Genomic DNA, 15360 nt, shown 5'->3' with positions numbered 1-15360 from the left:
GTTTAGCGGAAACAATGAGCATGTTAAAGCAACGATTAAGTTTTGTGATCATAGTGATTCCAACATATGGAAAATGTTGATTTTGTTGTAGTTTCTTACGAAGATATTGGCCACTAACTATAAGGTAACCCAGTTTTATTTCCTTTTCAAATCCTGTTTTTACACAAATTTTGCCATTTGACTGTTATCACATGCTCATACTTTGAGCTTTAAATAGTAAAAGGAGGTCTACATAGTATAACTCCTCTTTTAGATGTTACTTAACTGGTAAAATGAGATAATTAACCTCTGTAGGATTGAAGCATAATAGGAATGGTTAATATTTACAGATCCAGCCCCGCAAGACGCTAAGGCTGGAGGGACGGAGGGGCCACCCATGTCAGCCCGTCGGACTCAAGGCTGACCCTCTTCATAACCTACAGGGGGACCTGAAACATAATTAGAAATTTTTTACATATTTCATAAGCCATAAAAATACAACTTGACATCTGTGCAGTGTATAAGGATTGCCTATATGTAGTAGGTTTTTTAGGACGAGCTTTTCAGGAGGTCCCACAGCCGAAATCGGGGTCTCTGTGTTGACCAGGAGGTTTGGCATCTTGATGTCCCGGTGGAAGACCCCCCCGGGAACAGTAGACGGCAGCAACGTCAATCACCTGCCACATGAAATGACGCGCCAACTCCTCCCTGAAGAGGCCGCCGTGATGCTCCAAGAAACTGTGCATGTCCATGCAGGGCACGGGGTGCTCTAAGACCATGATGTATTGGTCGAGATGGTCCTGCCAGTCCAGCAGCTCTATGATGTGGCGACAGCTGGGGTCTTGATTGACACGTACGTCTGCAAGATGTCTGTTAAAGGAGAACTCCGGTCAATTTTAACATTTTTTTTGTACATTTGGAGTGCTGTCAATACAGAGAACAACAACAAAAATCGGTGTTGCCTACACCGAGTTATCCTCTTTTTAAAATTTGCACCCTGTTGACTTCAATGGGGCAAGTTTTAAACCTGCTTTTAGCCTCTAAACATCCTTGATGTGTCATTACAAGTGCACAGGTCATGTGTCTGGTGTCATGGGTCTGACTGCAGTAAAATGTGAAAGATATGAATAAAAATGATATTTATTTAGCCAGCGCTCATACCTGTATTTACATCCTGTTTTCGGTCAAAGTCCATAGTAATCGATTGTCGAGTTCACGCGCATTGGTTTAGTATCTATGATCATGCGCGTGAACTCGACAATCGATTACTATGGACTTCGACCGAAAACAGGATGTAAATACAGGTATGAGCGCTGGCTAAATAAATATCATTTTTATTCATATCTTTCACATCTACTGCAGTCAGATTCACCCGCGTTCACTCCGAAGGAATCACTCACATGACTTGTAATGTGCACTTGTAATGACACATCAAGGATGTTAAGAGGCTAAATCAGGTTTAAAACTTGCCCCATTGTAGTCAACAGGGTGCTAATTTTAAAAAGAGGATAACACGGTGTACGCAACACCGATTTTTGTCGTTGTTCTCTGTACTGACAGCACTCCAAATTTACAAAAAAAATTAGCTCAATGTTAAAATTGACCGGAGTCCTCCTTTAAAGATCACTTCATCTGGAAAGCATCTGCTGTTTACTAACATCTGATAGACGTCTTTAAGTTGTCATAAACATCTTAAAGACATTTTCTAAACGTATATTTGACATCTGACAGGAAACGTCCTATAGACGTATTGAAGATGAGCAAAAACTAAAAAAAATAGGTCTTCCAGATTTAAACACGCACATCAAATAGACGTCTCCGTGATGTACGTGTGCTATCATGGAAGAGTAATTTATATGTTTAGCTTTTTGGTTGACGTGTATGGGTTTGTAAAATATTTAGGTATTAAGATTGCATTAAACATGCATATGATACATAACACATACAGTAGTGGCCTATAGTGATGTCCAGCCTAGGGAAATGTATAGGGTCATTAAAAACAAATATCCCCATCCGAACATCACTTTTTAATTTTTTTTTTTTTTTGTTTTGTTTTTTTTGCTTTTTTTTATTTATTAATCTTTGTGTGATTCAAAATGTATGATATTATATTGTATAAATAAATATTTTATTATAGTTTTTGTTATCTTTAGGCCTAATGTTATTATTACACTTTACATATTTTATTTTAAACATTCTCATAGAGCACTTCACTTTTAATATAAATAATTTTTTTGTAGCAAGAAAGTATAAAGACAGATGTTCGCCATCACGTTTTAATCTGATGTACTACAAATGTAGACACCTCAATAGGACTCAACAGGACACCATGTGTGATCTTGACTTTACAAATTCACCAGTTGAATATGAATAGCTCAACTAGTTTCTGAGTAAACTGAGAATGTGGTTGCAGATAATGCAATGACACACATTTTAAGTGTGTCTGAACTGTCCTAATACTTGAGGCATAAAAAGTGCCTGAATGTATTCCAGAACATATTTACCCAACAACTAGGCCTATTACACAAATATAATGATAGCCGGTTTGGGATTATGGTTATGTTTTATGTTAGTGTTGTTTGAAACCAAAACATGAAACCACTAGGCCAACTTACTATTTACTTGAAGTGGCCGGTGGGAAGTGGTTGTATTTTTTTCTCAGCCACACGAGGGCGCAAGACCATGAAAATCAGCGCGCATTCTCCAACCAGCCTGTTTCAGAAATGATGGCAGTTACTGTTTCCAAATTACATGACAAAAATGTTGTTAGTAGGCTAACGTAATCCATAACATTACATATAGGGTAATATAATCGGACTACTTTTTGATTAGCCTACTTTTAGATTACTTTTGACCTAACTTGTTTATCGCATTGATTTGAAAAGGATGATCTTGTATTAACTCATTTTTTTAATTAAAATAACTAATTTCTAAATAAAAACAATCAAGATAAAACACTTGTTTAAAAAAAAAGTTAAAAAATATTTGTTTACCTGAATGTCATGTGACCATTAACCATCAGAGAACCGTGAACTTAATTGTTATTGACAATTTTATCATTGACCTAATAACTTAAAGTAGGCTATCAGGGGTACTTAAAGTGAAACTATAGGCTATTAGGTCAAAGAGTTTCAGCTGGCATTCCATGCAAAATGTTTTATTAAGATCTATGTTTTTTTTAATGTTAATTCATAATTCATAATATGAATAATATGTAAGGATTATTCAATTAAATTAGTTTTAGTAATTTTACTAACTGAAATGAGTAAATCTTGAAAAAAGGCTTACTTTTTTTTGAGTGTATAAAAAGTGACTAAAAGCAGTTATAACGGAAATTGAAGAAAGTCTGCCATCATGTGGTGAAAAATGCTCTTATTACACTGCAGATCATGACTTAATGCTGTGGCACGGAGGTTGAAAGAGCAGTTTACTTGAATACAATTACTTGAATACTGTTGAAAATGCTTTAGGCTACCAAATTTGGTGTTCCCGTTCAAAAATGACCGGCCTTTTAAATTGCTTGTAAATCTCTCTTAATGCTATATTATCGCCAAATATTGGATAAAATATTTTTGCCAACTTGACTTCTTTTAATTAGCACATGTTTTGAATTTCTTTTTCTTTTTGACTGATCGTAGGCCTCATTGGTCTGAGCTTATGCACCTCAGTGTTTGAGTGGAAAAAACTGAGGTGCATATGCTCAGACCAATGAGGCAATACGATCAATTTGTTAAAGAAATGCAAACCTGTCCTCATTGAAAGAAAACAAGTTGATAAAGACTGAATCCAATACGTGTCAATAAAATATGGCGGGATTTATAAGCAATTTTTTCACCACAAATATAAAAGGTCAAACTCTCCAGCACCCAAACCCTCCCCAAAAAGAGATTAAATATATACATTTTTGGAGAGGAAGTTGTTAAACCCTATGTGAGCAAAGTCAGTATTTAAATCTAATGCAACAAGAGCCAACAAACAAATGAATCAATAGTAAAAATTCCAGATTTATCTTTTTAAATGAAATTTTTAATATGTAAAGGAAAGAAAAAATGTGTAGACATATATATTCTTTTTACAATTTTACAGGAGTTTTCATACTCAAAGGGATACTCCACACAAAAATGAAAAGTTTGTCATTATCTTCTTACAAAATACACATTTTTAGAATGACATCACCAGTTCAACACATTTTTGAGTGAGCAATCCCTTTCTTAAATCAAAAACTGAACAATATTAAAGGCTTGCAGGATATGTGAATGACTGTGTATGAGAATCAGGTGGTTTTTGTTTCCTATTCCAGGGTGTAGATGTTCTCCTCCACTGGTCTTCTTGTGCGTATTTCATATATAATGTGTCGGGGCTCCTTTGAGAAACTGAGGTTCAAAACACAGCAATCATTGTTATTACACTGCATATCAAAGAGCATCATAGTATTCTCGAAGTGAATCACATACTTACCACCCACTGTTAAATGCCTTCCCATAAAGGCCACCTGAATCAGAATATACATATTTCCTTTCAGCTCATTTACATTACAACTTAACTTATTTACTATAGAAATGTCATTAAACAAATGTCCAGTATACCATACGTACGTTTGAAGGTCAAAAAGGCCAGTGCGCCCAAGAGGAGCAGTAGCAGACTGAGAGACAGAGACAGCACCGGGATGTTTATCTGTAGTGTGATCCGAGAGATCGGCTCTTCCATCTTTGAATCACAAATTCACAAGGGTCTCATCATTTTAAGGTTACAATTCAGCTAAAAAACAGCTGTCATAAAACAGTCTCAGTTCCTCAAACACTTTTTAAATGTTATACTTCCACCCTACTCTTTATATCTATTTATATTTTCATAAAGTTTCTTAATACTATTTTTGGTCACACTTTAGTTTAGGGTCCAACTATTAACTACAACTTTTACATAAATAAACTCCTAATTACTGCTTATAAATAGTTGTTTATTTATTCTACTGCAAATTTTCCATTTTGGATTTATTAATTAAAGGCTCTTTTGTTTTCATCTCCTTTGTTGTGCGCATAATTATAGCCGCCACCATTACAGAATACCAGACCCTCAAACAGAGTAGTCATGGACTTACCAGCTGTCCTGCTGCTCTGCCAAGAGCAAGAGCAGAAATCCAACACCCGAGGATTCCTACAACTGGTATGCTACACAAATTTTCTGGACTGCTCCCTTTACCAAATACCAAATACCAAAGCACGCCTGCCCGATGTTGGTCCTCGGGGTAACTTCACCGCGTTTGTGGAGTGGGTGCTGAATAACATATCGGCGTTCACTGGGAGTCCAAGCCTGCCGCGATGCAGGAGCCAGCTAAGAGGACTGAGCAAACATTGCCTCGGATCATTTGAGAGAGTCTGACCCCCGTAGAGTCTGACCTCTGGATTATTACTTGAGGATTTGGAAGAGGATATTTCCCTATGTCTCTTGTTCCCACTGGTCCTGTCCAGAACGAAATCTTCTGTTTCTCCAGAGTTCCCACCCAGCCTCCCTCTCCCGCCTCCTCTTCCCAACTCAGCCAGTCCATCAGCTCCACCTCTGCTGGTTCCCTTCAGCCCCTCGACTCCTCCTCAAACGGCACTCTTTTGTGTGGATCTGCCTTGGGTCTTCAGGTCTCCAGCTCCGCCCAGCCAAGAGGATCCCCTGGCTCCACTTCCAGCCACTGATCCCATCACTCCACTTTGGTCTGTCGACCCTTTTGGCTTCGCCTTGGCTCCCTCGGCTCCACGAGAGACCATTGTCCTTACGGCTCCACCGGGCTCCCTCGTCCCTCTGGCTACGCCTTGGTCAGATGTCGCTCTGACTGCACCACGAACTTCCGAGACACCCGCTGCGCTCCGTCTCTCCACCCCTTTGGCTCCGCCTTCCCGGTGGCTCCATCTTATTCCTCAGTCCCACCGGCTCCGCCTCAGTCCTCTGGCTCCTCCTCGAATGCTCCGCCTCTGTCTCGAGAGCCATCGATGTCGCCTCAGTCATGCCTCTGGTGTCGTCAGCTATCATGGCTACTCCGCTGTGGGCTATCGACCTGGCTGTGTTCTGGGTCACTGCATGGCTACTCTTGATCCTGGCTCCTCCCACTGTCATCGCCATCCTGGTTTCACCCACCACCACCTCCTCTTGTTTCCTTCCCTTCACCAGCCTCTCGTCCACCTCCAAGGCCCCCACCCTCCCTCCTCATTTGGACTGTTGTCAGCACGAGGATGTGCCTTTCCGGTGGGGGGCGTACTGTCTCAGTTTCTGTTTAGTTTATGTGTTCCCGTTTTCCTTAGTTCCCTAGTTAGACAACTTTAAGCCCTGAGATTTTCTTTGTTCCGTGTCTGGTATTGACAATGTCTTAGTTAATGCGATTGGGTTTATTCTCCTGCGATTTCCTGAGTTTTACATTGTGAATTTATTAATTAAAGGCTCTTTTGTCTTCAGCTCCTTCATTGTGCGCATCATTATAGCCACCACTGTTACAATAAATATCTTTACTATCAATTTTTGATTGATTTAATGCATCCTTGCTGAATAAAAGTTTTAATTTCTTTTAAAAAATCGGTCTCCAAACCTCTTGTGTATAGATAGATAATTGTGTATAGAGGGAGTACCATAAAAATATGTTCATTTTTTTTTTTTCATATTCATGTTTCATATACTGTGTTTGAGCACCAGTAACTCACCATAGCCCCAGAATGCACATGAGTGACATTCTGCCAGGAAATGTCAGAGAATGATGAATCTGCTCCTCTGGACTGATCTGACAGTGATGACACTATGAAATTCAGAGTGAAACACAGGAAATTGCTTTTGCTGCTAATGCCAGTTGACGCGTGAGAAACATTATCTCTACCCACAAGGGTCTGTGACATTTGAGTTGCTGCACTATGTGGTCTCTGTTATGTTAAGGTTGTGCATAAGTAGAAATAATAGCTGAAATGCAACCGGTGATGCATCATATATTGTGGTTTGTCTAAGGAAAAACTTGCACGACACTTACTGTGCAAATCAAGTATAAAGGAATTAGTCAGTCGGCAGAAATTATTAAGGCAAATCACAGGCAATTCCATTGTGTTTTTTTTTCGCTCTATATTCTGAAAGTTTGTACAGAAGGGTTTGTTCATCATGATTTCTATAACAATTGAATCCTAAAAATATGGTGATATTTTTGCTGTTGACAGTATTTAATAAAAAGAGATATCCAAAATCACCTCTGTCACAACCTTTATTATGCCAACAATTTTTTAACCTGGCTTCATCTAATGTTCATATTTCTGTTCTGGAGATTTATGCAAACTAGTACATATTTAAATACATGATGCCTCATTTGCATATTTGCACGTAACATTTCACATACTTTTAATACAATACATTTGTTAAAATAACTACCCAGTTCATCTGTAGTGTCTTGCCTTAAAAATGCCCCTCACCTGTCTGTGTGTCCTGTTGTTCTGTAGTCATCGGGGCCGTGGTTGTTGGAGGCACAGTCGTTGGGGCTTCAGAAATGAACACACATGACGATTTATTCAAATATGAAGCTCTCCAAATGTTGTCCAAATTTAAAGCATCTATATGACTTGCCTTTCATGACCCTCAATGTGTAGGACACCTTCTTATCATTGAAATATCCTTCTATGTCCACTCTACAGCAGTATGAGCCACTGTCCGCCTTCTGTATTCTTTGGATCCCAAGATCCATTTGTCCTGACAGAACGTCTCCAATGAGCTTGTACCTGTCGGAGACTTTGGAGATGACGCCGTACTCATCAGTTTGGACGATGATGTCATTGCACCAGAACGTTCCACAATCCCGTCCCCAGCAGACGTGGCTGAGGCCATGGTGCTTCACTGAGTAATGACATGGCAAAATCACTGTGCTGCCCTCCGTCACGTGAAACGCCAACACGGAGCACCTGCCAACTGCACGGTACAAAAAATAAGCAACATTTTAACGGCTCCTTTAGATACGAATGTAGATACATTGTATTAGTGCATTGGATCTCAACCTCTTTGACTTCAAGGCATGGTCCTTTTGTTCTATGGTCCACAACAAACTCACAATTTCTACCCAATAATATATTTAGAGTTTGGCATAAGTAGAAGAAAGATGTACATTCATTATAAAAATAACCAAATATTAAGAAATTTCTTGATTTTTTGTTGTTTTAGTGGTTGTTTTGTCATATTCTAAAAGAAGTTCCAAATGTAGGTTCGCGAGGAACCTAATCATTCAGTCCTGTCAATCATCATTCTGAGCATATTTAAGCAGCAGTCATTGCGCCATTCCAGTGACAATTCTTCCGGCATCCCTCCATCTCCCCCTATATTTCTCTCATTGTCCCTCTAGTGTACCTTCATAAGGGGGTTGAGCTCGAACCGAGCCTCGGGTTCGAGTCTCCATTGAGGACAACAAGCCAAGTTCATTTACCATTAACTATTAAGACTGGGCAGGCAGGCTTGTGAAATTATTTTAAGTCATCTTGAGCCCCCCTTGGAAGTTTGTATTGGGCCCCTGGTTGAGAACCACTGTATTATAAGTGTATATAATGAAATATTTTTAAAAACGTAAAAAAAAAAAAAGTGTAAAACCAAACTATGAAAGTTCCTTTAGATTGGAATGTTGATCCACAGTTTTATATATTGAATTAGTAAAAAAATCTATCTATCTATCTATCTATCTATCTATCTATCTATCTATCTATCTATCTATCTATCTATCTATCTATCTATCTATCCATCTATCTATCTATCTATCTATCTATCTATCTATCTATCTATCTATCTATCTATCTATCTATCTATCTATCTATCTATCTATCTATCTATCTATCTATCTATCTATCTATCTATCTATCTATTTTCAGTTGTTTTAGATTACTTCTGTTATAAGTTAAATCTCTCACAACACATTATCATGCCTTACAAAATTTTATAATTTTATAGTTTCTTACCTGAAATGGTGAGGAGGAGGATCCAGCGAAGGACTGATAACTGGGGAGGAGCAGCCATTCCAGTGTAGTGTTTAGGCAACACTGCCTTGTGCTGGGCGGCACCAGGGATATGCAGAGGAGGACATGTGAAAGAGTGACTGTGTTCTCCAGCTCTGCGTCTGTGACATCTCCAAGAAGGACAGGGCCACTGACCCATCTGCAGTCCTCATCTGGAGGTGGAGTCGTGCAGCAAAGAATAGGGCCATTGTGTGATGGAGTTTTATCTGGATATCTAATGTTGCTTGTAAACAGGCTCCATGAATGAGTCGGTGGGCCTGCACACAGCACACGCCATGTCCATGATGGCACGTGTGTTTGCTATTGTTGGTAAACAAAGTGGCACAAAGTATTCATGCAGTCACAGCTGGCGGATTAAGTTAACCAGCTTATTCTTCATCAGACTTGAGGAACTGGCTGAATTATAGAACAAACATGGACAGTATGAGTGAGAATATTCAGCTGGAACAGCTAGAAGACTGTTCGGGTATTTATATAGAATAGTAGGCTAGGCTACTTAAATTGTAAAATATAATGATTTTGTGATGTTGCAACTGGATAGCTCATTATTCATTAGGCTAATAAAACAATGTCCTTACAGAATATCTCTGGCCTCATAGCCTACCAAGGCAGCATCCGAAATCGCATTACTTATTCAAAATAAGTACTACCTACTCAAGAGAGTATGTGATTTCGGATTTCGGCAGCCAAAGTGCGCGCGCTTGTGATACACCATTGACTTTTGTGCTGGCAGGCCCAAGAAAAAAAAGACAAGACCAAAACCTTTGTTTTAGTTGAATAAAAAGAGGAGACAAAATATTACAGACTGCCTCCATGAGATTTCAGTTTGCGTTTGCCTGATGTAAAGCTTTAAATCCTCCAATCAGAGCTTTTCTCTTTAAAAGGATACATTTTCTGTCCGTTGTTTTACTTGCGTGTTTCGTGACGCTCTCGTGAACTCAAGTACCAGCCAACATGTATATGTGGGCCCCACATGGTTTATGCTTGAACTATGTGGGTACCAAGTGGGTATGGTCCCAAAACAGGCATCTTATTTGGGGCCCACTTGGATCAGCTAAGTAGGTCCCACATGGGCAAAAACAGGTGGGCTCCCTATGTGGGTCCTAGTTGGGTCACTAATGGGAAATGAGTGCATGGGCTCAAAATGGGCAACACAAATGGGGCCCACTTGGGTTTATCAAATGGGTTAGACATTGGCAAACACAATCAGTCCCATATAGGCTGCCTACATGGGCCCAAGGTAGTACCCACATAGGTAATCTCTATATGGGTTTTGAATGGGGAAATACATATGGGGCCCGCTTGGCCAAAACATATGGGTCAGACATGGGCAAACACAATCAGTTCCATATAGGCTGCCTACATGGGCCCAAGGTAGTTCCCACAAGGATAATCTCTAAATGGGTTATGGATAGGAAAAACACATGGGGCCCACTTTGATAAACCAAATGGGTCAGACAAGGGCAAACACAATCAGTCCCATATAGGCTGCCTATTGGCCCAATGCAGTTCCCACATAACTAATCTCTATATTGGCCCTGAATGGGGAAATACATTCAAGTATAATTGTGAATATAATGAATTATGTAATAAATATAAATTGTGCATCTGTAAATTATATACAGTATATTTATAATTTATAATTTATAATCTTTGTTATAATACCACTAACAGTTGACCATGGAATATTTAGTAGTGAGGAAGTTTCACAAATGGACTTGTTACACAGGTGGAAACCTGGTACCACACTTGAATTCACTGAGCTCCTGAAAGCAACCTATTTTTTCAGAAATGTTTGTAGAATCAGTTTGCCTAGGTGCTTGATTTTATACAACTGTGGCCATGGAAGTGATTGAAACACCTGAAGTCAATGGTTTGGAGGAGTGTCCCAATACTTATAGGGCAATATAGTGTATGTGGTTACTGTATAGGCCATGGCTCTTCAAATCCAGTACTGGAGTGTTGGTGTTCAGCAGACATTAGTTCCAACCCTAATCACTGACATTAAATATTCAAAGTGTCAACTTTTAGTGGTCTGATTTTGTGAGATACTGCAAAATGCTTATCTCCATATAGTTATTTTAAAATCTATACAGATGTTTCAAAATATCCAGAAAATGGTCACTGTAGAATATGAAGAACGGGTTACAGAAGCTATCAAATTCTGTCTATTAAAATCGATCAAAATAATGGAATTGTAATGGCTTAGAGATGAGTAGAAGAAATCAAACCCCTAGCAACAGCCATATGCCCTTATTCAATTGAGATACTCCAGAGTTTCCTGGTCAGTCGGTTAGTGACAATGTAATTCTAGAGATTTTGAATATTGGGGTTAGGGTTAGGGTTTTGATTATTGAAAGGGGCACATCAGTTCATGCCATGAGTTTGAGTAAATATCCATATTTAAAACTTTATGAAGTAAAATAACTAGCTTCCGGCCAAACATGCGTATAAAGCACAACTTACGCAAATTGTGACTTCAGAATTAGCGTAGTGCATCATGGCGTAGCGTAAATATCAGCAGTGTGTCGCATTACTTGCATAAGTTGTGCTTTACACTTAAGTGAAATCCGTATGTTTGTTTGTCCTGAAGCTAGTTATTTTACTTTATAAAGTTTTAAATATGAATATTTTTCGTACACAAACTCAGGCTTTGCTTCAGAAGGCCTTTATTAACCCCCCGGAGCCGCGTAGAGTTCTTATATAATGGATGGATGCACTTTTTTGAGCTTCAATCTGATGGTTGCAATGGTCATATACACCTAGGATGGCTTGGGGGTGAGTAAATCATGGGCTAATTTTCATTTTTGTAAACTACTTTAATATACTATCTGTAGTTAGGATTCTGAATTAAGTGTAATGATTCTCTACATATCAGAAATATACAGAGCCACATATATTATCAGAAATTAGAGCTGCAATTGTTGAAAAGGTTTTGATCTCGATTCAAATACCCATGCACGCAATATTTTCCTAAAGACAGGCGCTGTCAGTAGCCACATTTACATGTAAATGTTTTGTTTCGATCAGAATGAAATCATTCTGATTGATGAATCTGAACATAGTTTTTACATGAATGCTATGCCATCGGGTTGATGTGCATTTCTAAGTCACAAGCTTCAAATCTGATTTAATCTTTTGATGTGCACACACTGCACGAATATGCAGTTTCCTGCTGTTGTCACAAACTAACCATCCTCCGTTGTTTTAAAAAGCAGACTTATATTTACCTATTTCAGGTCCTTATTAGGAGACGAGGAGCACACAAAGCTTTGCCGTGCTGCTTATATTAATCAAGCAGTAAAAAAATGATGCCCAGATGCCAAAAACAAGGCATCAGCAGATGAGAGTCCGAAACAAGCACTTGTTGGACAACGTTGTCCTGCACCACTTCACAGAACGATGAGTGGGAAGATCATTTTAGATTGACACAACAGTCATTTATTTTATTCTTATATAATATTACAACAACATCAGCTCGTAATTCAAATGATCACAGAAGTACTGAGATAAAAGTTTATAGTTCAGATTTAAACACTGTCTACAGTAGCAATCAAAATAGAGTAAATCAATTTTTGCAAGAAATCATCCTGGAAATTTAAGAATCATCCACACCTGTGATCACCTCAATTATTTTCCAAAGACATAAAGAATAATATTTTTTATATTTTTACTTTAAAAGCAATCATAAATCATTAGCAATAAAAAAAAATAAAAAAAAATTATTATAAATTATAAATTATAAATAATTTTGTCTGCCCATTCTATCATGGACTGAGAATCTGATTGTGAGAGACTATCTAATATTAAAATGACAAAAAAGTATTGAGACAAATAATGTATTATTTTTGTTTATCATTTTTTTTAATGGTTAACATGTATCAATGAATGAATTGATGCTTTCAAACACATCGCATATTCATACTTTATTTTTTTTATATATTTTAGGTTTTATTAATACAAAATTAAATCGGAATAAATAAACAGTAAATCTCTATTGATTTCCCAAATGCCCTTCCAGTGACATTCCAATATCATGACCATTCCAATGGAAGTTTAATGCTGTTTTTGTTTTTTATCCTGAGTAAAAGTTGTTATTCTTTCATAAGGTATTGTGACATGTGTAACTCATACCTGTATTTACATCCTGTTTTCGGTCAAAGTCCATAGTAATCGATTGTCGAGTTCACACGCATGATCATAGGTACTAAACCAATGCACGTGAACTCGACAATCGATTACTATGGACTTTGACCGAAAACAGGATGTAAATACAGGTATGAGCGCTGGCTAAATAAATATCATTTTTATCCATATCTTTCACATCTACTGCAGTCAGACCCATGACACCAGACACATGACCTGTGCACTTGTAATGACACATCAAGGATGTTAAGAGGCTAAAAGCAGGTTTAGTACTTGCCCCATTGAAGTCAACAGGGTGCAAATTTTAAAAAGAGGATAACACGGTGTAGGCAACACCGATTTTTGTCGTTGTTCTCTGTACTGACAGCACTCCAAATGTACAAAAAAATGAGCTCAATGTTAAAATTGACCGGAGTTCTCCTTTAAGAAGACTGCACTCAACTGGCAAGAAGATGGAGGAGGACAGTGTCCAGAATGCACAAATTACTGTGCAGTGTAAGCTGTACTTATAAATGTGTAGTTGCTGCTCCTGTTCAAATGTTCAAAGCTTTCAGTAAAGACTGGGTCAAATACAGGTTAAAAGTATGTATTTTAACAATTAGGTATATAACGTTAAAGAAATACTCTTTAATCTGACATAAATCTGCTTCTTTAAATATAGTCTCTAGAATTTTAGAATATTGCATAATATGATGGGTAATTTCAATAAAATTGAAATTTGAAAAGATTTCAATCTCACTGTGTGCTCTAATGCTTTAAAACTTGTTTGTGTGGTATTGCTACTCATTTAGATGGAACCCAGATGATCCCTAGTTGGGCCACATGCATATGATTCCTAGTTGGGCCCCACCTAAAGCCCTGTGAAATCCTGCATAAAACCTAAATGAGTAAGTTGCTGGGGCCAACATGGAACCATGTGGACAAACCCACTAACCTTGTAGTACCCACAAAAAAAATAAAGCTGGGACCAAGATGGGTCTTGTGTGTGTAGCCCAGTTGGGGCCCACCTGTTTATAAGTGCCATCCTATATACCCAGGGGGCAAAGGGGATTTAGCAGACATGGGCTGCTGTAAAAGGTTGTCATATAAAAATGAAATCTATGCTGTCTGAGGATCACAACCTGGGTGGACAACCCGGTCAACAAGCTGCTGGAAACTTGTAATTAGGGTCAAAACAATGCTACCTCAAATTCTGCTTTAACTCCCGGGAATCACCCAAACATGCTAAAAAGGTTGAATTATATTCATGAATCCTGAGCCATATCTCCCTGATACTTTATGCTAGAAACAAACTGAGCACACCTTTCAAAAGAGTGGAAGATAATCTGTAATTAGAATGTAAGAGTTAACAATGCCTCTTAATTCATAGGTAGGCAAAAAAAAAAAAAAAAAAAAAAAAAAATTGAACATTACATTTGTAATCGGTAGCATTCTTTTCCCTTTGTTGTTGTTAAAATAAACAAATTACCATGTGAAGTTAACTTTTACTAGATGAAATCATATTTTGATCATTTTCACTAACCAGACAGTCCTCATGGCCCATAACACATTTAGAGGGAATTCAATTTCAAGCCTATAATAGCCTGTCAATTCAAACAAGATCCAAGAAAGAAGTTTACCATTAACTGATGTTAATTGTATACTGCTCTGTTTCTGTATGTACAGTATATCGTTTGCATATTTATGCAATATCTATTATTTGTATTGCAATGTCTAGTATTTCTAATATTCTTCCACAAGTGGAATAGCTTTATTTATCGAAATCAAAAAAAAAAAAAAAAAAGGATTTGAGGATTTTGGGTTAGGCTGGTTACTGTTCAATCCTGGTGTTTGGAGTGTGAGACAAAGGTACTGACAACTAAATGTTGAAAGACTAAAACACACAGGAGTCATGTGTGGAGTAGGTTTAAAAGTATTTATTGATTAAAACTGTTACATTAAGTAGCAATTTTTACAAAAATAAAAATAAAAAATGATTAATGAAACAGACAAACAGATTAAAATTCAGGGTGATAACTAATTTCTGTAATAATGTTTATACAATTTGTTTAGCTGTTTTCGGAGTCACTGCTGCTGTCGCTGCTCTCTAGTGTTTCAGCATGCTGTATCCTACTACATATGGTTGCCAACCCCTGGCAACGGCATCCTGTGTAGCATGAGCAGGAGCAGTTCTTCTGACAACCTTTAACCAGAGATGGGCACAAATACATAAAAAAAATATTTAATTACA

The 15360-nt window shown here is 37.9% G+C and overlaps 1 protein-coding gene across 1 annotated transcript; it reads right to left on the bottom strand.

Moving 5' to 3' along the window:
* Nucleotides 1–3964: 3964 nt before the first annotated feature.
* Nucleotides 3965–9211, bottom strand: timd4 (T cell immunoglobulin and mucin domain containing 4). Its single transcript, XM_079847222.1, has 7 exons — nt 8928–9211; nt 7558–7896; nt 7407–7472; nt 6660–6751; nt 4575–4686; nt 4438–4471; nt 3965–4352 (listed from the first exon to the last, which is right to left on the bottom strand). Exons 1-7 carry the CDS (start codon nt 9121–9123, stop codon nt 4271–4273), a joined length of 921 nt encoding a protein of 306 aa, XP_079703348.1. The 5' UTR covers nt 9124–9211; the 3' UTR covers nt 3965–4270.
* Between the last annotated feature and the right edge of the window lie 6149 nt (nt 9212–15360).

The sequence above is a fragment of the Squalius cephalus genome, assembly GCF_949319135.1.
Source record: "Squalius cephalus genome assembly, chromosome: 17".
NCBI classification, from domain to species: Eukaryota; Metazoa; Chordata; class Actinopteri; order Cypriniformes; family Leuciscidae; genus Squalius; species Squalius cephalus.
The sequence above is the reverse complement of the archived record's forward strand: the minus strand, read 5'-3'. Positions and strand labels throughout refer to the sequence as shown.